We start from the raw sequence: 25,551 nt of genomic DNA, 5'->3' as shown, positions 1-25,551 counted from the left end.
CCGCTTGCGATCCCGAGATGCATTCTCTTTGGCTTCCTTCAGGGCAGACTCCAAAGCTTTAACTCTCTCGGCTGTAGCTCTAAGCCGTTTCTCCAGTTTTGGAAGCTCACAGCGAAGATCTGCATTATCACGTACCAGCTGAAGGGAAAAAAAACAAAACCCCACATATTTGGCTTTGCTGTCAAATTCAAGATTACAAAAAGCCAGAGGTCAGAAAAAAAAACAAAATCCCACATATTTGGCTTTGCTGTCAAAGGAATCTCATTAATTCAAGATTACAAAAAGCCAGAGGTCAGAACACAGAGAAACGTAAAATATGAACCACCAATAGATATGGAACTCCATGTGCAGTAATGGTACAAACAAAAAAAGTTTATATTGAGCACACCTTTGGTTGGGATCAGTTTATAATGACAAAAATTACAGACTCCCTGATGAGAGCGAATAACAGTAACACGCCAACCTACACCAAATTTGTTAGGACTTGGGCCCCTGTGTTAGACTACATGGTAACGAAGGATACTCTTCCTGCTAAGCAGATCTATCATAAATGGTTATATTTATAGGCTATAGCAGGTAATCTATAATGGTCAGACTCTTGGTGACTTACTAGTGCTGTATGGCGAGAATAGATGCTAAGAATGTATGTAATTATCCTTATTAATTTAGAATAATCAAAAAGTATTTGATGTATGTAATGTTAATGTTATTAACAAAAACAATAAAAACTTATTTAAAAAAAATATATTGAGCACACCTGGCTCTAATCTTAGCCACAGCTAATGTATATAAAGAAACCCATCAATGTAATCTGATTTTGCTGTTCAACAGAAATTACTTCAAAAATTATAGGGTAACATGGAAGGTAACAGCTCCCATATCCTTTCATACTTTAAAAAAAGAGAAAGCTATAAAAATGACATAATTGGTCAAATGAGGTCTTCTAAAACCTCTAGTGATAATTGGCTGAAATATAATGGAAGTCAGTTCTTGTTACAAAAGAAATAGGTGAACAGTCTAGGCATGCTATATCTCAAATTCCCTTCAAGTTTTAACCCTTGAAAGAAATGAGTGGAATTGAACTGCAGCACCATCTGTTCAGGATCAGGATTCCATATCCTCCATTCTGGTTTTAAAGAACAACTGGCTTAATGGGACCTTGGGAAATATCAAACAAAGCAAGGCCATTTAAAGTGTCAAAGTTGACAAGAGTTGCCGAACTTCCCGCATTAACACACAGAACTGAATAAGAAAGCTTAGCTTGAAAGTGACAATTTCTTGTGGCATCACACAAGCCCAAGGCCTCTAGGATCTACAAGAGTGACCAGCTTTCATAAATCCGTGGTCAAAGTGACAGAAGCTAGCAATGCAAGAATACCTGTTTGTGGACTTTTGTGAGCTGTTCGAGGTTATTTTCAAGAAAAGAGATCTTCTGCTTTTGAGCCGCACTGCCCCCAGTGTCATCAGAATCAATCTCGGCACTCTGTAGGAAGGAAGATGAGTGACCTATGAGGCTAGGTTCCAAAGAAACCAGCATCAAAAGTGGTGACAGACTCCGAAACAAATCCAATTACATTTTGCATTACCTTCTTCACTCTGGTAGCCAAATCTTGAACAAACAGCTTCCTCAGATTGTGCAGGGTCTGAAGTTCTTTGGCCTAATAACACAAGTCATCTTTCAGTAACATTCTAGACGGAGAAACTCGAACCATTTGAAAAACCATTCTGCATAAGCTGCATAAATTACTTACCACGGTCTCTTCCAGACCTTTCAAGTCTTGTCTTGCTTGTTCTCTCCTATCTTGCATAACCCTAAAGGTTACAAAAACTCAGATTCAAAACTTTGAAGGAAACAAAGGCTGTCAATCTGAGGCTCTAAGTGGTTTACAATAATTCAACACACAAAGGATATGAGTCATAAAACCTCAGACAGCTCAAAGAACTGCCTCTACATCTCAGAACTGAACACTAAACTCTTAATGAAGCAAAGCAGTCCTTGCCCACATATTGAAGATTGACAGGTTAGGCTGAAGTGACCTGCATGGGATGGACACATCTACCATGGGGCATGGGGGAGAATATAAGCCTATGGCATGTTTTATACATGGCATTCAGAATATTCAGTGAGATGTGAAGAATACACCATGACAATGTGTTCTCAGATTCTTGAAAAGAACTGGTCAAATCACAAACCACGTTGTTTAAGGAGCTAATAGCTTTGTCAGCAGAGGGAGGAAAGGTTACTTGAATGTATCACCCATAACCTGGAAAAAGCCGGGAGGGACCCTCATGTGGACAAAATTTGTTCACAGACATACTGGTCTAAAATCAAAATCTAAAAACAAAACCACAATCCATGTAATACCTTTTATTATGACCAGCTCTAATGACACAACACAGTGTGCAAGCTTTCAAGCTGTCCAAAGATTGTAAATAGCTTGTGGAACTTTTAATTATGGAGCAAATCAGAGGAAAGCATGCACAGACCCAAGTGTGTAAGATTGTTTTAGGTGACACAGCGAGGCAAGAAAATGTTAGTGCATGAAGAGAAAACAAACAACTACTTTTACATAAATTAAATATTATAGGAAGCAAATATCTGATGTGGTCCCTTTCTTCTATATTAATTTCATAAATCAAGAGCTCTTTGGAGACAGTTCTGACACTACACAGAACAGGGTGGACTACACTGAATGTTATTAAAGGCTTAAAGGATGCTACGTGTGCATTGTTGGTCAAACAGTTTGGCACAAATCTTTCAAAAGGCACACCACACCAATACTTTTTAATATATGGAATGCATCTGAAACAAAACCCTTGGAATTGGTCTTAACTGTTGGCTTTGTAACTATTATATGCATCTGCATGCCACCTTTCTCCACATGTCAAAGTGTCCAAGCCATTTTAATGATACTTGACAATGTAGGTTAAAATACTCTAATTTACATGTAGCATTTACCCAAAGGAACTCTTTATCATTTGGGCTTTTAAGTACAGCTTCTATTACAAAAGCACATCGATGCTTAATACACTGTCACTAAGTTTCCTAATCCGCAACTTCTAGAAAGGCACTACAACCCCTCCCATATGCATTACCTAGGATACACAGGTATGAAAATGCCATAGTACTTTAGTAGTCATTATTTCAACAAATTGCTCACCATTAGACATGCACAGCTATGGGCTATTTTCATTGTAACTTTTACTTACGTAAGTTCATGCAGCTTCCTGCTTTTCTCTTGATCTGTAGCTTTCAGCTTATCATGCTCAATTCTGAGTCGTTCCTGCTCAAGCATCATTTTCTGATTTTGACTGAACACAGGAAGCAACAAACATGCAATTATGAAGAGAGAAGAGTTCTAGAAAGGCGAACAGATCCTTATCTTGTGACATACAGAAGTCTAAATACCAAAATACATACATCAGCCTGGCCCCATTTGTGCTAGTTACTATAACTACAATCTACAAAACATGCAGAATCAGACAGACTGAAGTTGAACAAGACTCAAGAAAATGTACTTTAAAAAAAGGCTTGTGATGGTTTAAATTATATTATACTAGTTCCTTGCAAAATCAGCCTTAAATCAATATGAATGGGGGATGATATCATCCTGCAAAGATATGCAATATCTTAACTAGCTGGTACAAAGGACACAGTTAAAGTAAACAATGAAGAGTGGTTCAACAACTGAACTAGCGGGGGGCGGTATCTTCAAGTGGAAGCTGAACACACTTAGCTGTCACTTTCGATCGCCTGCATTGAGCAGAGGTGTGTGTGTGTGTGCGCGCGTAGACTAAACATCCTATAATGCCTCTTTCAGCTCTAGAACTCTGTGTAGCAACTACTACATTCATCCACAAACATAAAACAGTTTGCAACACTTACTCTTGGAGTTCAGTGATTAGTTTCTCCTTGGCCTCAACTTCATCTCTCAGGCTGCTAATCTGTTTTTGATGAGTCTCTCGGTGGCTCTGAATCTGCTGCTCAACAGCTTGCTAAAGAATCAAATACTGTGATTACTTTTACATCATTAAAATTAGAAGCTGTATTTTTGAAGAAATTAATTTTGAACAATTAATACACAGTTTACGTGCCTTGACTTCATTTGCAGTTTGAACTTTGTTCAAGTGCTCCTTCTCCATTTCATGGACTTTTTCTAGTGAGAAAAAGAAATCGACTTTTAAACACACAGTTTCACAGTCATGGCTTGCCACTCTCAGATTAGTATACTTTACACAAAGAATTAGGGGTCTGCATTTGGTTTATCCAAGCTGAAAAAATTCCTTACCGGTATTTTTAGGATATTTTTAAGCTGAATTCAGGTCAGAGTCTGTATTCGGCTACTGATCTAACTGACCTTGAAAAAAGCCAATTTTTTCCAGATTTTCAGGTACAGTTGGCTATATTGAGAAGGCATTTAAAGAGACTGCAGTTCAATTCTCCATTATACCCTATGGGGATCAATGGTCCCCCATAGGGTATAATGGAGCAAAAAAATTTCAAGTTTACTGAAAAATTCCCGAATCCCAATGCCACACCGATAGCGGGATTTGGGAATATCAGAAAACGCCAATATTTTTCAGGTGTAATATACCTGAACCCAAAAAATACAGATTTTTTTTTTAACACTCCTACAAAGAAAATCAAACAGCTGTCCTGTTGGCCCAGACCAATCTGATCCTGTTTCTTGTTTCCAAAAGTGGCCAACCAGATGTCTCTGGGTATCCACATGACTGTATAAGTACTTTTCACAAGTATTCAACACACTTCAGAGTATGGATATAAGGTCACTAATTATGTGTGAAGTAGGCCATTATCAGCTTCACGTTATGGTTAAGAGGCTGAGAGTGGCCTGCCCAAAGACAACAACCTCACAAATAGCTGACACTGGAAACTGGGAATTGAAGCTCACAACTCATGCTCTTCAACATTTCAAACACATAAGGAAATCATACTTTGTGCGCGAAGCTCAACTAGTTCATCATTAAGGGAATCCACAGACTCTTCAAGCTGTCTTTTCTTCTGTTCCACATTCTGAAGATACTCTGTAAGTGACTTGATCTTGGCTTCATGCTATCAGATAGAAAAGAAGATGAATCTCGCATTCAAGAATACAAGATGTTGGTAGTTCAAACCACAAGACCAAAATGCATACCAGGAAATGTATATGTAAAAAGAAGTTGTTCTACTGTATACATCAATGGTTCCCAATCTCGTTAATCCTGCAGGTAACTTTGGAATTTAGACAGCAGATGGCAAGTGCAACTTCAAAATAATGCTGCAACAGGTGAAGCCAAACGGAACAGCTCCCTCCTCACTTTGAGAAAGAATTGCATGGCAACCATGCTGAATATATAAAGCTGGCTTATTCAGAGTCCAGCCATTCATCTGTCAAGATTAGCATTATCTGTGCTTTAGTTGGAAGAATGGTCTAGCCACTGGAAGGACAGCAAGCCTAGAGAAAGACAGGATGGGGTTCTACGCTTGAAAACTTATCTCCCCCCATGCAGTAGCCCAGCTCCCTGGACTCAAGGCTAGAACAAAGCTACCTTCTTGATTTGCAGAAGAGGCTTATAGCAACAGTTGGTCATGTCTGAAGGGGAATGGAAGCACACACAAGCTAAGGAATGCCTGGGTGCTGCTAGTCCTCCTGATCTTGTTGCAGCCATGAAAAACCCTTTCATTTGAATGAGAGCAGTCATTAACCAGCCCTGCCTTACAATGGCCCCACCCACTTTCTGAAAAGCTTGGCAGGAGTCAGGGGAAATAGTGGGTTGGGGAGCCCTGGCTTCTACTTGCTTCCCAAAGTTATTGAAGGTGGTGCTTTCTGCCAGCGGTGGGAGTAGTCAGCATCCAATACAACTGTGACCTTTGTACATGACAGCTTTGCACAGCGGCAAGTTGCACTCAGTTCAGATATATAAATACTATACAATAAAAAGGAAGACTCATACCTATAACTAAACCATGTTTACTGTAACAGCATCCTACACAAAAACCCAGCTGGAAAAGCTGCTAATACGTTGTCAAAAATCAGTCACACTTCATACAAAAGCTAGAGAATACTAGGCTCACTAGAAAAAATGAACATGCAATGAACTGCTTATGTTAAAAAACTCTAATGCATATTAGCATAAAATTGTATTTATTTATTTATTGGGTTTCTATCCCGCCCTCCCCGCGAACAGGCTCAGGGGGGCTTACTTTTACTTGCAAACATTCTGCTAGTCCAGGATTCAAGAAGCAGAAGTAACAAACTGGCAGAACGAAGTCAACACATTTACCTGTGAGATACGAAGCTGACAGGCTGCTAACTCTTTTTCATTTTCTTCCATTTTCTTATTGCTTTCTGTTTGAGTACTTTCTAACTGCTTGCACCGTTTTACCATGGTTTTCACTTCAGACTTCATTTTACTGATGTAAAGTCTTGCAACTGTGAATTCTTCATCTATCATACCAGTTCCTTCTGGTTGCTGAAAATGAAAATTTCAAATGTTAAAAATAATCATGCAACATATACACTGGGGTAATCACATCCACAATTCAAGTATTTTCAAAGTATTTCCTTATCTATAGGTCTGACTGATAAAAAATTTAACAATTATGAACTCTCTGCACTTAAGGTTTTCTGCACCACGACGACATGTAATACAAATAATATTTCGTTTATGAAATACTACACACATTTTAAACCATTGCATTGGTTAGGTATCGTACTGTAATATTCCTTTATTCTACAGATTACCAATACTGCAAAAGTAACTTTACTCACATTTACAAAATGTACTCTCTACCAATTATGGAAATACAGCGGAATTTTGAAGTGGAACCAACACCCATAGTAACTGATTGTGGCCTGCATCCAACCATGTGTGCACAGAAAGCATTGTCTAGTTTTCCTGTACTCCAGCAATCTGACCCACAGCAAGATTGTTTCTGGCATTGTGGGACCTGCACAGAGGAAGAACCACATGGACTGGGGTGCTGCAGTAAGGGGGGGGGTAGGGTAGAATTGCCCGCCTTTTCTTTTTCTTTTAGCACTAGCACTACACTTCAGAAGACACAGAAAGAATGATTTCACCCTGTTCCCATTCTTCCCTGCAGGGCTTGTGCAACTATCCCTCTGTGCAAGTTCCACAATCTCAGGAATAAACTTTCCAGGGGTTGGATAAGGCTGCCAGAATAAAGAGAAAGCAGGAAGGTCAACCTCGTAAACAAAGCAGTGGCCATGAGCATTAAAAGATCTATGGAGGAGAGGTGCCAATCACAGTGAGCAAAGAGAACCTCCACATCTAGAGTCAGTTAACCTTTGAATATGAGTGCTAGAAGGCAATACCAGAAGGCCTTGGCCTCTCCACTCTGTTTGATAGTTGGCCAGTGAGCTGGACTAGATGTACCAATGGTCTGATCTAGCAGCCTCTGTTTATATTCTATGCATGTATGACTGGATACAGCCCCCTATAAGCATTTGCCTATTGTCACTAAAGGTTCCCTTGCTCGAAAGCCAGTCGAATCCGACTCTAGGGTTGCGGTGCTCATCTCTGTTTCAAAGCCAAAGAGCCAGCGCTGTCCGAAGACATTTCCGTGGTCATGTGGCCGGCATGACTAAATACCAAGGCGCACAGAACGCTGTTACCTTCCCACCGAAGTGGTACCTATTTATTTACTTGCAATTTCTTGCTTTCGAACTGCTAGGTTGGCAGGAGCTGGAACTAGAGATAGGAGCTCACTCCGTCATGTGGCACACTCAGGTCTCAAACTGCTGAACTACCGACCTTCCACAGCCTGCAGTTCAGTGTCTTAACCACTTGAGCCACCGCAGCTCAAGTTGTCACTACAGACAACAAAATGAGAAGTTTTATCTTACATTATTTATTAGTAAAGTACAGATAAAGTAAAGTCACACATCTGGCAGGTGCTTCAAATGTCTAGGGACCTTCTCTTCAAGATGGGAAAGGAGCACAGAAACACAGCATGCTTTTATGTCCCAGTAAGAAGACACGTGAATTTGTTCTTAATGTTCTGTGATGTGCCTGAGTTTCCACTTACCTTCACATCGTTATTCCCCACGGCAATTCCTATTTCCGCCAGATCTTTCAGTAAAGACGCCATCATTTCTGTGGCCCGTTTCTTCTGGTGATTGGTCATTTCCTTCAGCTTCTGAAGTTCTGCATCTATACTGGCTAATGTCATCTGAAACAAGATGACAAAAACAATCAGACGAAGAATGCATAGCAGATGCGATCCGTATGCACAAAAGGACTGACACGTCTCCTAAAAGGAGTGTGAAGTGGGATGGTCAGTCAGTCAGTCAACCTTTACTGGCATAGATAAAATACAGCATGGATCACATTTTAAAGTGCATATCAAAGTTATAGAAATATAAACAGTCAATCCACCGGGGCTTTGACCTTATATTCTCTTACCCTCTTAGTGATAGAAAGGAATCATGCTACTGAGAAAGTAATGTGAGGGTGAAGATCTGATAAAAGGAAAGCTATAAGTCTCTCTTCAGATAGACTATGCTTATTGTGCAGGAGGGGGCTGATTAGAACATTCCAAATTCTATTATAAAATTCACAGGTGAGCAAGATCTGAGCAACTGATTTGGGTTCCTGCTGTTACATGGGCAGGTCCTTTCGAGGTAGGGGGTATTAGCAAATCTACCGTAAAGGACCTTTGACGGAAGGGCATCAAAGCGTGCTAGCATAAAAGCTAGTCTTAGTGATGGTGCGATGAGCTGTAGAAAATAATCAGCTAGAAGCCCATTCCTCGGAGTTATGTTAAACTTCAAAGGGGAAGGGGTGAACCCAAAACAGAGAGTTTGCTTTTCAATATCGAACATTCTCTGTTTCAAGGACCTAAAAATTTGAGATTCACCTGACAAAAGCAGGGAGTCAACGGAGATGCCGACTGTATTTTTTTCAGAACTGAATTTGTCCAGTTGGATGTAAATGTGTCTGACAATAGGAGGTGAACATAGCTATTGGATTTTGTTCTGAATTGGAGACGTAACCAAAATTTTAAGAAGTGGGATGGTATGGGCAAGCCACGGATTGACAGGCTACCTTCTGAAGTTCAGTGGTACTGATAAACCATAAGTACTAAGGTTTCTTTCATTATATAAAAGTGATGTTTAAGTTTCTGAGTGAGTACCTCTCACAGCTTCAAAATACTGTGCGTATCTTTACAATACAATCACACAGAAGCTCATCCTGGAACTGGTTTAAAAAGTTACTACTAGATCTGCCAAATGCTTCATAGTCTTTCAGAGACCCTACAGACACTGCCAAGCCAGCAGGCATATGTGATGCTATGAGTAGGAGCTGCAATGAAATGGCTCATAAGGCTTCAAGTCTTCTTCAGTTTAATGGATTCTGTCTATCATTTATCTTTTTAATCCTGCCCTTTCTCCAAGGAGCACAGGATAGTGTCTGGGATTCTACCCCCTCTGCTGTTTTATTCTAACAACCCTGTGAGGTAAAGGTCAGATTCAGTGAGAGGTCTAAGTTCACCCTGTGAGTTTCATCACCCCAGGAGGTCTGTGTTCCCTTTCTTAGCCCAACACTCTTTAGCAATACCACCACACTGGCACATGATGTTGCTATATGAGATTATGTTGGTTTGAAAAATAGAGAAGTGGTTCTAATCTGGGCACCTAAATGGACTTGTTTATGACCAACTAGTTCCTCTTAACCTGCATCTGAAATAGGTGATAAGCACATGGTGGCCAATAAAATATTTATTTGTGCAGCTACTTTTTATCAAATGAATGGTTCATGAATGCACGTAATTTCAGTTGTCCATGGACTGCACAAACATACATGGAAACCTAGCTTTAAACATAATATTAAGAAAAGATCTTATGCTTGAATCATAATTCCCAGCAACCAAAAAGTTAGAGATGCTGAATTCTTTGCACCCGTTTCCTACCGATTTCTGATTAAGTTCATCACTAAGCAGCTCGTATTCCTTTGCCTTGTCTTCCACTTCCTGAGACTTCTGGTCATAGTTGACAGCAAGTTCCTCAAGGGCCTGGAGCACCTCTTTCACTTCTTCTTTAGAAGCATCATTTTCAGCCTGGAGGCGATTCAGTTCAGCTTGCATATTGTCTTGGTCCCGCCTAGTAGATGCTAGAAGCTACACACAGAAATAATATCAATAGTTCACTTTAAGCCATTATTGGCTCAACGTTAAAATGACAGACTTTATTCATTTTGCAAATATTAACATGTTCCTAATTATCTATTTTATGGCTAGCTAAAATGGCCTAAGCATATTTTAGTATCTGCTCAGCTACATGCGGGAAGGAAGGAAGGTTGCAACTTAACAGTTCATTGGACTGTTTCATACTGAAATTGACCTATGCTCTCAATTCTGAGAAGTTCTTAGAATTCAGAAGTGTTCTCTTTTTTTTATATATGTTTTATTTTATAGTTTTACATACATTTGTTCCTTTTACAGTTTTTACATATATTTTCAGAGTCCACTCTTTTTTTCCAACCATTTGTACAATCCTACCCATCTGTCTAAAAAGTCTTCATCGTTTTTCCCTTGTAAATACATATTCAATTTATCTATTTCCGCTACTTCCAACAGCTTACTTATTACTTCATCAGATCTGGGTACACAATCTAGATTCCAGTGTTTGGCCCAGAGTATTCTTGCTGCTATTACATACGCAATTACATATTTTTCATTAAAAGATAACATAAGTTAAGTAGAAATACATCAGGTACCATGTCCAGTTTTACTTTCAAAATTTCCTCTATTAGTTTCTGTATGGTTTTCCAATACATCTGAATTTTTGTACAACGCCACCACATATGGTAAAAAGTTCCCACATTTAATTTACATTTCCAACAAACATTTGAGCAGTTTGGATAACATTTGGCTAGCCTTTCTGGTGACCAGTACCATCTGTGGTACATCTTAAATACATTTTCTCTATAGTTTGTTGCTCTCATGTACTTTACAGATTTCCAAATCTTTAGCCAAGATTCTTTTGATATTTCGTGGCCTAGGTCTTTCTTCCATACCACTAAATTGTGATTTGGTGTTTCTTCTAACAAATAATCCTCTAGCAATAGTTTATACATTTTCTGGATCATTTTATCATTTGATGAGAGCCAGATTTTATCTAGCTCATTTTTTTCTACATAGAAACCCACTTTCAAGTCTTTTTGAAATCTTGATTTTAACTGGATCTTTTCCCACCCCGATAATTTCAAGTTACATTGTGATGTTAGTTTCTCATCTGTTTTCAGGTGGTTTGTCTCGTCTAGTAATTTTTCGTATGTTTCTTTATTATACTTGGTAAGAAAGGCTGGTCTTATAAAGGCTTCCAGGGGAGATACCCATTTTGGTGTTTTGGCGTAGAATTTAGTTTTTATTTTACTCCATATATTTAAGAGAGCCGCCCTTAAGATGTGGTTCTTAAAGTGTGGGTGGGTTTTATCCTTCCCGTACCAAATATACGCGTGCCAGCCCATTACTAGGTCTGATCCTTCTAAGGTTAAGCCCCTCACGTCCTCCAGCTTGACCCATTCCTTTATCCAGTCAAGGCAAGCCGCTTGGTAGTATATTTTCCAATTTGGCAAGGCAAAACCTCCCCTATCCTTTCCTTCTTGTAATAACTTTGCTCTAATTCTTGGTCTTTTAGCACTCCAGATGAATTTTTTTGTTATCCTCTCTAGCTCTTCCAAAAACTGATTCCTTCTCAGGACTGGGATATTCTGGGCCAAAAATAAAAATCTCGGTAGGATGTTCTCAAAGTTGATTCTGAAGACATTACACAGAAATGCCAGACCAATTCTTAGAAAATATTATGACTTAACCTTTCTGAAATGTTTTAAAAATAAAACTCAAATAGTGGTAGTGCCACAAGTTATATTCAGTTCCAGCAGAAGCATTATTTGCAAAACTAAAACTATCCCACATATTGCTCTTACTTATATAGAGCCATCACGGCATATGATGCTCTTTTTGTACTACAGACTAGTACAAGGGTTCCCAACGTGGTGCCCATGGGTACCATGGCACCCGCCATGTATGTTTAGAATGTGGGCGGGGCGAGGAGGGGCTTTTGTCCGGCAAGGCTTCTGATAGCTCACAGGAGACTTGATTAGCTGTGCAGATTTTTAAAAAATGTCGTTCTGGCAGCAGCTGCCACTGCAGCTTGACAATCTTCACTGGGTGACTGAAGTAAGATGCAGCAGCCATTTTGTGGCTGACTATGCATCCTGAAGCAGCAACTCTGTGGCAGCCATTCTGTGGATGTCAGAATTCCAAAGGTGCCTGCTGGCTCAAAAATTGAGGATCCCTGCTCTAATGAACTTCCTCAAGCTATTATTAAAGGATACTAAATGTTAAGAAAAAAAACACCACAAACCAAACTCACCTCTTCCTGGTCCAACATCTGTGTTTTTAGCTTTTCAACCAACTGGCTCTGTTGATTAATTTCTTCATCCTGTATATACAAAAATAAATCCACTTAATACGATATAGTCCAGTAAAATGTCCAGGTTCAATAGAAGGTGCTTGACCAGCTTCATATTTAAGACAGTGATAAAGATCCAACTGGTTCTTTCTATGTTATTTATAGTCTGCCTTTTTCCCAGGGATGCAAGGCAGATTACACATAGTGAGTCAGTACAATCAACCAAATTGGACATTCAATAACCAATGCATTCGGATTTTAGAAGACTGGAACCACCAGAAAGAACCAGAAAGAACCAAGCACAGCATTAAGTACTAACACGACACATTAAGCGGTATAGAGACTACATTATAGGACTGTTCCTTAAACAGCAGCCTCTCTGGCCACGTGGTAACCTCCTTTTGAGAAGATCAAAATAGTGCGCAATACAGGTAGAAGTGGGCAACAAAAAAGCCAGGAATCCTGATTGGGCACACCTAAAGAAGCCACGTTCTGGCCAAATCTCAGCTTAACTTTTCTAACTAATCATCTTCAGCATTCAACAAAGTTATCTGGTACCACAGAAAACTGGAACGCAAAGAACTTTGTCACAAGAATATACTGAACTATTTTTCAGCTCATGAACTTTGTCACTGAATTTAAATTTGTCACTTTAAAACTATTGCCTTAGCATGCGCTTTCAGATACTCAAAGTATTGAAACATAGCTACCTTCAATTTTTACACTGCCTAAGATCAGCTGTCCCTTACAGTCTCATCTGAATAAGAACGAACACGGCCTCCAATTCCTACTTGAAACAACACAAATTCTTTTAATTTACAGTGGAGAGATACTGTTTGCTTATCAGAACACACACTGGTACTGTATTTATGTATGGATAAGTTGAAATTTTTATTCTTTGTTTTGCATTTCATATTGTATTTAATAATTTTTATTTTTTTTTTAAAGAACAAACTGGTGAATTGTAGTAACATTTCAAATCTCTCCTTATATATAAAGCTGTTTTGGTGTGAACGCTGCACATGCTCCCACAGCCTTTGGGTCCCTCAGCTGCCACTCTGAAGGACTGCCAATCCCTGGGCTGCATTCTCTTGCTCCCGCCCACAGAGCCCGCACCCAGCATCTCAACCTCAGTCTGGGGGGAGCTGGCGAAGGGGATGGACGCTCTGCAAGAGATGGGTGGCGTTGGGCATCTACTTCGCCAGGGCGGCATCCATCTGCTCCCCATCCTCGCCCTCCCTCACTTCATAGGGTGCTGGTAGGGCTCTGGGAGGGACGGGTGGCGGCAGCCCACACGGCACAGTTTAGCCCGGCAGCCAGGACAAGCAGCCTCCGGCAGACGGGGGGCCACAGGCCCAACATCCCACCCAGGATAAAACCTGGCCTCCTGCCCATGACAGCACTCAGCTTGCCGGGGCTCCCGTGCTGCAGCAGTCTGGCATGGCACTTGGCCGAAGCTGCTGGGGAGGGGGAGAATACGGGTAGGATTCTTTGTGCCAACTTTCCCTCACCCTCTTGCGGGAGCGCTTCCCGCTGCCAACCTCCCCTTCAAGGCTCCATCTCTTGCTTCTCTTCCTGCCTCTTTTCTCTCACTCATCCCCCCACACCTCTCCTAGAGGCTCCCTCGCTCTCTCTGCCGAGACAAACAGGGCAACGCCTTGCCATGAAGCACCTGAAGGATCGCTCCTCTCTCTTCTTTCTTAACACCCCCCAACACCCTTTCCGCCTCGCCTCGCTTTTGCTCTCGCTCTCCATCCCTCGCTCCGCTCTCTACCTCCAGCCTGCCCATCCTTCGCTCTCTTCCTCCTAACACTGCCTCTGGCCCCCTGTCGTCAGGACACGTACCTGGAAGTCTGACCAAGTGCAATACCACTTCCAGGTAAGTACACTGAAATTAGAGCCTTTTTCCCTGCAGTGTCTTCTGCGGATTTCCCCTTTCCAGATCTTCTCTCTCTTGGTTCGGCTGCCTGATTTCTTTCTGTCTCCCTCCCTCCCTCCAATTCTCTCTCTCTTCCCACCTGGTTTGCAGATTTCACTTTCGAGCTCATCTGAGTCCACGTCACTCCCTTGCATCTGTCGTCCTGCCTCACTCTTTCCTGCCTGTCCGTCCATCCCTCCACCTCTCTTTCTCTCTGCAGAGTCTCCAGACCCTCTTTCTAGAGCTCGTTGCATTTATTTCCGCAACAGGCCTTATGACTAGTTCTAAGATAAAGCACATGCATTAAAACCGAACACATACCTTGTCATCTAGTTGTTTGTACAATTTAGCGATTTCTTCTTCACACTTTCTCCTTTCAGCATCAGTAAAACTGCCTACCACTCCAATAGTAGCAGTTGGAGTATCGTTAGTAATAGTAACATCCTTATCCACAGCAAATGCCTCCAAGTTGGCCTTCTCCTTGTCAAACTGTTCATCAACAGGTACAGTTTCACCTTGAAATACAATTAGTCCCCAAATAAATGTTATTTCTATTGCTGGAAATATATTTACAAGTTGATTCAATATTAGATTGGCCTAGACAGGGCACAAGTTTCACAGAAGAGTAAAACATTCACATTTTAAGGCTACTTTCATTTCCCAGAAATATATAACAGTGTCGCACTTACCTTTATCTGTTGTTCATCTTCAGTCTTCTGTGCAGGCACACACTGGAACTGCGCTTCCACAGGCCAGCCACCAGAGGCTCTCTTACAGCTACTCTGGTATTTTCTAAACACTCCAAGGGGAACCGCTCCCCTGCAGAGCTGATTAGAGGCCTTCTTCCCACCTAACAGTCACATGCTCTGCAGGGAGGATCCCCCCCTTTCCCTAAGTCCTGAGCCACCAGGAGCGTCAAGAACGTAACTGCATCCTATGAAATCACAGCGGGGTAGGAGAGAGGGAATGTGTGCCTGCACAGAAGACACCCTGATGAACAACAGTTACAGGTAAGTGCAACACTGTTTTCATCTTCAGTCTTCTGTGCAGTCTCACATTGGGTGACTATAGAGCTCCTTACCTGGGAGGTGGGGTGAGTTTCAGTGGAACAAGGAGTGTAGTACAGCTTTGCCAACTGCTGAATCCCTTCTCACATTCACATCCACAGAACAGTGCTTGACGAAGGTGTCCAATGACGACTATATCGCTGCCTGGCAGATGTCCTCCAAGGGAGTCCCTCTCCGGAACTCTGCCGACGCTGCCTGCACCCATGTAGAATGCACCCAAAGCTCCAGTGGACACAGCAGACTGGCCTGTCCCGTACCCCATCCTAATAGCCGAGACTATCCATCTAGAGATGGTCTGGGCTGAGGCTGACCTTCTTGAGCTACCGGAGTAGCAAACAAAAGGGCTGTAAGAAGCCTTTTGTTCTGTCTAAGTAAAATAATGAAGCCCTCTTCACATCTAAAGAATGTAATTTCTTTCCCACCCTCTGAGGTAGGAGATGGAAAAAATACTAGAACAATAACCTGAGCAAGATGGCAACTAGAGACCATCTTAGGGTAAAAAAAAAAAGAAGAAGAAGAAGTAAACTAGGTCTCAGAGCCCTTGGGAGTGTTTAGAAAATACCAGAATAGCTGTAAGAAACCATCCGGTGGCTGGCATGTGGAAACGCAGCCCCAATGTCGGACTGCACAGAAAACCAAAGATGAACTGTGGATTCCATAATATGGCTATGGTATAACACAGTTTATGGAGTAATAACTTAATCAATTGGAGAACACCTTTTCAGGTCTTGGCATGAAGAACTGAATAAAAACGGCAGTATTCAGTTTAGAATAAATTATTTAGAAGTGCTATAATAACATTCTAAATTCTTAGGTGCAAGCTTCATGTCAAGTATCTAAGCTGGAAGCTTGGGATTTTTTTCAGCCTTACAACCAAGACTTAAGGTTAATTTACAATGCAACAAGGAACGTACTTATTCTGCAAGTGATCAGAGTAACAATGAAGACAGCAGTGAAGATTCAACTCACCATTACGCCACCTATTGAGCTCATTTTCAAGCCACTGTATTGTGTTGCGTAATGTCTTATTTCTCTCCTTTTCTTTTTCATATTTTTTCTTCCATTGCTCTGCAGTTAACTCTACATTGACACAGACAGTATTCTTGATGGTCTTGGCTCTAGAAAGGCAAATTAAAAATTCACTACGTTGACAAAAATATTGGGCAATTCACAAGATATTCCAGGTCTGATTCATGCTAAGGATTTTAACTTCAATCTACAGCACAAGATTTTTTCCTTCATGACTTTAAAGGAGCCTCAAATACTTTCTCAGTGTCTCCACACTTCTTCAAAGAATAAATGCATCCTTTGTTTCCTTACAAACTCAGGTCCAGACACTTTATTCATCTTGTAAGTTACTCTAGCAGCAGCAGGCTTGCCAACTGCACACCTGCCTGTTACCACTGCTGACAGCCACGGTGGGAGAAAGAGGGTGGGGACTGGTGCCCAAAACCAAAAATTAACATCATGTCCTAGGAATCCGCCCCCCCCAAAAAAAATCTCTGTGATCCTAGAATGTTAACAGGAAGTGATGTCCCTTCCTGGGATCAGATGCAATCCCACCTACCCCAATCAACTAGGGGTTGCAGGTACAGGTCTGACACTCCCCAATCAGCATAATGCAGTCACACCACTAGACGTTTTGAACTGCAGTTGCAAGCCATAATCCTGGTCTCCAGCAATGTCACCATCCATTTGTAGAATGCTGTGACTTCTTTTAAATGCAAATTCACAAAAGTCAACTACTGACAAACGCTGAGATAAGCAATGCAGATCAGGTGGACTACCAATATATTGGGAGTATATTGGTTTCCAAGGCAGCACAATCTCTCCAGACTGCACTCAATAAACAGACTCTTCTTTTAAAATCTCACCTCTGACCAAACAACAGCGTAGATTTTGTTTCGGATTCATTATAAGATGATGGAGAGCAACAAATAACAATTGTTGTTCTACAATTGCCACCTAGTGAGTCTTGGAGGATTCTGGTCATCTTACTATCACGATACGGAACATATGTCTGTAAAAACATTAAAAGGTGGTCTGTTTAGTTTATAACACTTTTATTTACTTATTTATTTTATTTATTTATTGGATTTCTACCCTGCCCTCCCAGCCCAGGCCGGCTCTGTCTAAGTATCATTTGAATAAGCACTTTGCATAACTTGTGCACCATTATTACATCTCCACTACCTGAGATCATAAACTTACAGAATGGCATTTTCAAGCAGGAAATTCTATATAAGCATGTTGTATAAATGCTATTGTATGTGTAGTTTTGAAGGCACAGCGTCTCAAGGGAGTTAGAAGTCATCCAGGTGCAAATCCTTCCCCCTGTTGTTGATTCTCATCATATTAAACCACATTCAACATCTCCAAAAAGAAACGAAACTAAAATAAGGGATTTTCACCACGTGCATTCAAAGCAGAGATACACTTACACTGTTTTCAGCTAAAGCAGAAATGACGTTGCCAAGAGCAGACAAAGACTTGTTGATATTCTTAGCTTCATCTAGCACAGCACCTTCCGCTCCTGTTTTACTAACCTAAAATAATAAAGGCTAGCATAAACCACATTTATCAACGATTCTGGCCTGGATTTAAAAAAAACCCCAACCCTGCATGTTTTCCCCCCAGTGTACAATAAGATTTTCCCCACCCACTCCCTTGCTGCTACAGCTACGATCTCCAAGAAGTCATTCCATGGGACCAAGGAACTCTCTGTAGTCCACAGAGGCTCAGACTTGACTATACAGGACACACAGGACACGATCATATATATTGCTGTGTAAGTATCTTCCAGAAAGTGTTCAGACACAAATGGTAACTCCCAGATACTCCTGAACTGTAGATTAAGCACATGTGGTTGCAAAAAACTGCTGCATATAAGGTGAGGAGGCTGAATATTCATGGCTCGCAATGCAGATTAACAGGCCTCCACACCCACCCCGGTACTGTAATGTCAACACCCAGCACCTATCTGGACAACTTAGTATAATGACCCACTTTCTATTCAATGTTTCAAAAATGTGCATTACCTTTTCACTACCTGCCAAGTCTACAAGGTAAAGCTTCCCACTCAATTTCTGTTCCGTTTGAGTATTTTCTTGTTTTACATTAATGAGAAAGATGCTATGACTTCGAGAACTGTGTTCATTCATGTCTAGAACAGAAACATTTCATAGGCTTGTTAAACATGTATTCTGGCAACCCATCTCATTGGCTAATCCAGTTCCATTGTCCAGTAACTGTAGTGGAAGAGGTTACATGAACAAACCAGCAGCAACAGATGGCATAGTGCCTTGGGACCAAAGGAGAACAGGAAGATCCATTGGCCTGTCAAATACATCTTGATATAGTTCTCCTTAAAACCACATTAAACTTTTTGTAGTAGCAGAAAAGAGGTACAGAGTGATTAAATACACCAGTACCAAGATGTTAGTCAAAACTGATACAAATCTTTCCCTTAAGGGATCATGAATCACAGGACTTATTTATCTATATACAGTAAAAAAATATGTTATCACAGGCAAAAGAAACTTCATAGCAAGAAGACTACTGAGTCACTGTATAATCTAAGTAGCTGCCAGCATCTGACCCTCTTTTGCCCCCCTACATTCTCCTGTTTCCCATGGAACATTTGAATTGCAAGCTGCAGGCACTCTCCAGAATGGGAAATGAGAAGCAACTTCTCATTTCCCATTCAAAGAGAGCCTCCCTGTTGGGAAGATGGCCACAGGCCAAAAGGAGTATAAGGGCAACACCCCACTTCTTTCTTCACCAACTGGTACCTCTCTCAGCAGGAGATGAGAGACTGCAGTCGTCTATTTCCTGATGAGAGAGATACACACCAACCTTGCACCGTGGAAAAGCCAGTGGGGACCCCCAAGTCCAGGGGCACTCCACAGTTCCCAGCCAAGATGTGAAGGCTGGGTTGTGTAAGGGTCATTGCCAGCAACTCCAGCATTTTAAGAGGTTTAACTGAAGTGAATCCAGCTCAACCAGGCAGAAGAATCTGGCTATTAGTGCAGCAGATTATAAATTTCCTAAACTAGAAGAAAGGACCTTTTATGCACAATATTGAAAAACTAGTGCATTTTATTTATATCGAATATGCTTTGTATGTGTTCGCCATGTTAGAACTATTTGCATAGAACACACTAGTTCTTTCTACCAAATGAACCACTTACTTGTGACTGCTACATGTCTGTTAGATTTTCCTTCATCTATTGTATCCATAACTTCATCTGGACTACACACAAAACGTTCAGTGCAGCCCTGTGAAAAGTATACAGCAGCTGTTACTTATAAGAACTCCAAGGAGAACAGAGACATTTGGCTCAATTCTTATACCTACCTTCACATAAGGTACCCTGTTTTTGTCCTCATGAACAGAAAGATTGGTCTTGGAGACTGGAAAAGAAAAAGCCTGAGTCAAGAGTTATCTTCTTGCTGGACAGCTATTATCTGGCTAAAGAGAGCACAGCCTTAAGGACTACCCTCCCATGTTAACCTGCCTGATCTTCAAGGTTTGATTTAAGGCTCTGTTTCAGGTGCTCTGCCTGCAAAGAGTGGGTGGAAGGCAACTATGAACACAGCCTTTTTTTTTTTTTTAATTGGAGCCCTGTTTATGGAACACCCTCCCTAGACACACACCTACTGCATCAACTCAGTCAAAAACAGTTTCATTATCCTGAACCTTTGGTAATTGATCCATTGCTCAGTGCAGCAATGGATCAATTACCAAAGGTTGCTCACAGTATTAAATGATTTATTGGAATTTTATTATTGGTCCTAAAATCTTGGCAACCATGCGGGAAAAAGATGACAAAAATTCAATTTTTTAAAAAAATTACCTCTGTGCATCAGAAACCCTTGCTCCTCTTTTAGTTTCTAATAGGAGGAATACATGCCTTACAGGAAAGCTCACAAGGAACTCATGACAGTGATGATCATCATGTTTGTTCCTCAAGGTACCCTTCTGAAATTTGTTAACTATCACTACTTAAATCTGTGGATACATCAAAGCCATGAATTTCTCTAATCCTGGTTTAAATCCCACTAACCTAGTAGCCATCACTGTATCTCTTTTGACAGTCATGAGCTTACTTGACAACTGTACTATCAACTTTTTCCTGTCATCAATAATTTTACAGAGCTTATCATAGCACTTCATAGAACCCCAAATCTCTCCCCACAACCACCATCCACTATAAACATCAACGTTTTAAAGACAACCACAGCATAATTTAGACCCCCCACTGGCATATATGAGGTTAAAATACTGCTGTCCCATGTGTATGTATGCCTGGGCCAGAATGTAAAATTTTGTTGATGAAGTGAACAGAGGAGTGCAATTTTTTTTTTAAGCCGGTATGTTTTGGTGTGGGTCTACTGGATCCTGGGGCTGCCTTGGCTTCTCCTGCAGCCCAGTGTGAACCTGGCTGGCAGGAGAAGTCAGCGCAAAGCTGAGCTGGTGCGGAGCAATCTGCTCCCCGCAGCACAACAGATCCTGGCTGGGCTGCCTTCTCCTGCAGCCCGATTTAAACTGGGGGGCACGAGAAGCCAGTCCCAAGCCAAGCCAGCAGGAACACTATGCTCCCCACCAACACAGCTGATTCTTGGGCTGTCTTCAAAGGGACTGTAGTAGAAGCCTGACAATGCTCCCGCCTCTCTGCTGTTTTTGGATCCACCTGGTTATTTGCTAATATATCTGGGATTTTTTCCCAGGATTTTTTTCCCGGTTTCCCCAAGAAAACTTGGATACATTTGGGATGTTTTGGGGTATAGCTTTGGCTTGGGTATATCCAAACACACACCATTAGGTGTGAATATACAGTAACATCTTGTATGTGATTAGAATTCCAGGCATCTTGCAATCAACAAAAACTGACAATTCCTGTTCAGTGGATATGACAGAGATTCCTGCCTATTGCCCACCTTCTAGAACCAGACAAGTTTATTTCTCTCTGCAGTGCTGACATAATTCTGGCTTATCTTACTTCCCTCTAAGATGAATTAGTGTGAGCTAGCTCGCAGTTTTTTCACCTCTGGCTCACACCTCTTTTAGACCCAAAAGTTGTCCTCTGCTCTGCCACAAACCTTCTTGTCACATGTCTTTGCACATTTAACCCTATCCTGTCTAGTTTCATCACAGATCACAATCTTAACTTGACTGCCTCTCTAATTCTTCAATAACCTCTCTATCAATAACAAGCATGCACATATTGTTTCAAGCACATGCCTCTTATCCGCTTTCCAACTTTCAGGTGAGACAGATAAATAGAACACAAGATGATCAAACTCCATAGTTCCCCATTTGCACATGACAAACTGTCATTCCTAAAGAATAAATGTGCACTCACCATCCAAAAGGTCCCTTATTTTATCCAGATAAATTTCAAAATATGACACCTGAAAGAATAAGACATATTAGGAAACAATGAGAACAGTAATCCCTATCTAGCTACACAAAGTAGCCTATAAACCTATACAGTTCTACTAGGTCAAAGTTGATCCAGGTCAGACAAAGCTCTTAAGCAAATAAGAAATGCAGCAACTTTAAGACTATATTAATGTCATTTTAGGAGTTTGGTATGTTGCTGACATATTCCAAATACGTACATTACAGCCAACAATGTTTCAAACACTGTCTGCAGTAAAACAGACATGACTCTTCTCAGTGATATTCGTATATTACCTTGCAAATTTATACACATTTCTTACAATCCAGCTAAATCATGATCTAACTTGATCCGTGACCAACACCTCTGACATAGCTTCGCCTTAAAGTATTGGTGTATCCCCTCACAACATGGTCATTTCCCCTCCCCCCAGAACAGTTTCCCTGATCCAGAGTGTTATTCCCAAGCCCCCACACTGCTTTTAGCACCAGCATAGAAGAGTACCCACTCTCTGGATGCTTTTCAAGCCTAAAATACACATCTGGGGACATGATCACAAACACTAACATTCTGTGCTACAAACCTTGGAATCGCTTGTTTAGACAACTGCAACAGTGTAACAGGTACACTTTAGGTGGATGAAATTCATGATCCACGCATCAGTTAACCACATTTTATGTTGCATAGGACATAAAAATTAATTTTATTATACTTGGTGGGACATACAAGGTTTGCTTTAGTGCAGATATTCACAAATCAAACAGGGTCTAATAAGTTAGCATGATCTTTTTTCAGTAATTAAAACAAATAGTTTACGGAGCCATGTTCTCGAGTCAAGGTCACCAGACTTCTGAAACCAAACTGAAACTATGTTTCTCTGTTATGTTTCTCTAGCATTCGTAACATGAATTAATTTCTTGAATTTAACAGATTGAACAGAAATGTACATGTTTTCCATCCGTCATTGTCCATGACGAGGGAGAAATGGGACAAAAACACAGTAACTGAAGTAGAACAGACTAGCTTTCATCATAATCATAAAAAACAATTGATGATTAGGACTGACAACAGCAGCATGGGATCTTGTTAATACCAGAGCAGAAGCTGCTGACTCAGTTGTTATGTTCCAATGCAGCATACAGAACCCCAAAGTTTTGACGAACAGTTCTCACTGCACAATAACATCTGAGGCCGAAATGTATTTGCAACTGGACAGCATAAGGGAATTCGTAAGTCTGCCTATAAAAGAGCAGCTGGTATCCAGTTAAACCTCAGAGTAGTAACTGAGATGAACAAAATTATCTACTGAGATGAACAAAATAATCTACCAGTCAAACTTGGTATTAAACCAAAGCATTTTCATGTACAGCTGTATTGCTAGCCACTACAGGCGTGTCAAGCAAGATAGAAACATCAAACTCAGTTTAAACTGACTTTGCTAGCTCTGTTTCAAAGTTAGGAAATAGATCTGAGAAAATACACGGCATTGCAGCATTTGAAGCAGAATGGTATCAAGCTGTTTGATGTAAGACAGGTGGAGATGTATCTGTTCCTTTAAAAAGTGTTTTAAAAACTCTTCTCTAAAAATATCTGATGACGTGTTAATGAGCTTGTTTTGAGACACTTCTAAACCACTATATTTAAAGGAAAACAAAGATTACCTTAATGTGAAATTCCAAATTTTCATCCATGGAATAAATATAATTAAATATATCTTGCACTATCCTTGGAATAATCCCCATGCCATCTGGATCATGTAGTTTCCCCTTGAGATGAAAAGGAAAGAATACAAATTTAAGTGCACTATATCATTAAGAGAATTCCATGAATGATCACACAGCTTTTCTGTGATGCTTATGCCCCAACAAAAGCTGCTCCTGAAGATCAGGATACCCTTGGTAATGAAATATGATGCAAACCACTGCAGAAAGAACAACAAAAAGACTGGCAATCACCCTACTCCCCAGTGCAAGTAAAAGTGGTTTCCACTTCTGCACAGAGATATTTGGATCTCTGTTCCTTTTTTTTTTTTTGCATGTGTGTATGTCCATGCCTGGAAAAGCTGTCGAGAGCCAGTTTGGTCTAGTGGTTAGACGCATGGACGCTAATCTGGGAGGACTGGGTTTGAGTCCCTACTCCTCCACATGCAGCCTGCTGGGTGACTTTGGATAAGCCACTGTTCTCTCAGAGCTGTTCTCTCAAGAGCAGTCCTTGAAAGACCTCTCTTAGTCCCACCTACCTCAGAGGGTGTCTGTTGTGGGGAGGGGGAAGGGAAAGGAGATTGTAAGCCATTTATTTATTTCTTCAATTTATATTCTACCCTCCTGCAAGCGGGCTCAGGGTGGATTACAACAGCAATTCCACAATAACAATTAAAACAGGTATAACAAATAAATAGTTAAAACAGTTAAAAACAAGTGTTCTCAAAAACCTGGGGCACTAGGCTGTAAACGAGACTATAAAGTGTTCTCAGATGGGCCGTGTCAGATGGTACTTTAGCAACAGAGGCTGAGTGGATGGAATAAATGGATGCCTGCCGCCTCACTCAAAGGCCTGGTGGAACAGTTCCATTTTACAGGTCCTGCAGAACTGTAATAAGTCCCACAGGGCCCTGATCTCAGGTGGGAGCATGTTCCACCAGGCCGGGGCCAGGGAAGAAAAGGACCTGGCCCTGGTCGAGGCTAAACGGATGATAAAAGTGATAAATAATAAAAGTGTACCTTATTGAAACATTAAGATACTTGCCCATTTAAAAACAGTGCAACAGTTACATTACTACAGTATCTTTAACACAAGGGTGTCAAACATGTGGCCCAGGGGCCGGATCAGACCCCCGGAGGGCTTCTATCAGGCCCACAGTGGAACTGGCTGTCTTCTGCTTCTTTCAGTTCTGCTGATGCTGTCATTGTAGGTTTGCAGTTTACAGATACACACCTGAACAGCACACTCAAGATTGCAACAGCACAGACATTTTGATGCAATAATTCAGAGCAAGAGGTGTCAGTTATGAGACACTGTTAAATAAACGAAATATGGCAAGAGTGCTAATGTTTTAAGCATGTTTTTGTGTTTGTGTCCTTTATACAGGTAATATCTCCGCTACCTGGCAATACATTTTATGGCACACATGGCCCAGCCCAGCAAGGTCTCATTTATGTCAGATCCGGCCTCATAACAAATGAGTTTTACACCCCTGCTTTAAAACAACAAAAGCACAATAAAATTTTTAACACTGTTAAAGAAGAATAGAGATATTAATTGGAAGGTGTTTTTTTAAAAAAACAACAACACCAGTTTTAAACACAGAAATACGAGCCATCCTCCCAATTACAGAAGAGGCTGTGGTAACTATATCCTTTATAATTTAACTACTCTGGTGAACAGTACATAGGTTGTCCTGCACAGCTTACAATGGAAGTTCCTACCAAAGATTTTCATTTAATTTACAGTTTCATTCTCAAGTACATTACCTCCATAGTATGTGTCTTCCCAGATGACGTCTGTCCATAAGCAAATATTGTACCATTATATCCCTCAAGTACATCTAGGATAAAAGATGATACACACTAAGAACACATTCTGTGACAACACCTGTTTCAAGATGAGGGCCTCATCCAAAGCTGTTTTTCATAAAGATTTCAGCAAATATTAAGAACTTACTGTATAACATACAATAAACATCTAGCACACAGGAGGGGAACAGAAAAAGTGGTATTGGGCTA

At 40.8% G+C, this 25,551-nt stretch overlaps 1 protein-coding gene across 1 annotated transcript in view; it reads right to left on the bottom strand.

Moving 5' to 3' along the window:
- Positions 1-25,551, bottom strand: part of KIF5B (kinesin family member 5B) — a 41,100-nt gene that overhangs the window by 3,248 nt on the left and 12,301 nt on the right. The window contains 22 exon segments of the mRNA XM_015408123.1: positions 1-138; positions 1,379-1,483; positions 1,587-1,658; positions 1,752-1,812; positions 3,211-3,312; positions 3,887-3,996; positions 4,096-4,157; positions 4,957-5,074; positions 6,286-6,474; positions 8,051-8,194; positions 9,935-10,141; positions 12,402-12,470; positions 14,680-14,873; positions 16,395-16,543; positions 17,300-17,445; positions 17,867-17,971; positions 18,464-18,588; positions 19,616-19,703; positions 19,783-19,838; positions 21,791-21,839; positions 23,491-23,595; positions 25,300-25,373. Coding sequence (XP_015263609.1) covers positions 1-138; positions 1,379-1,483; positions 1,587-1,658; positions 1,752-1,812; positions 3,211-3,312; positions 3,887-3,996; positions 4,096-4,157; positions 4,957-5,074; positions 6,286-6,474; positions 8,051-8,194; positions 9,935-10,141; positions 12,402-12,470; positions 14,680-14,873; positions 16,395-16,543; positions 17,300-17,445; positions 17,867-17,971; positions 18,464-18,588; positions 19,616-19,703; positions 19,783-19,838; positions 21,791-21,839; positions 23,491-23,595; positions 25,300-25,373 — 2,468 coding nt within the window.

This window comes from Gekko japonicus, unplaced genomic scaffold, assembly GCF_001447785.1.
Source record: "Gekko japonicus isolate JY-2015 unplaced genomic scaffold, Gekko_japonicus_V1.1 scaffold87, whole genome shotgun sequence".
NCBI lineage: Eukaryota > Metazoa > Chordata > Lepidosauria > Squamata > Gekkonidae > Gekko > Gekko japonicus.
This window is presented reverse-complemented; position numbering and strand designations above follow the sequence as displayed.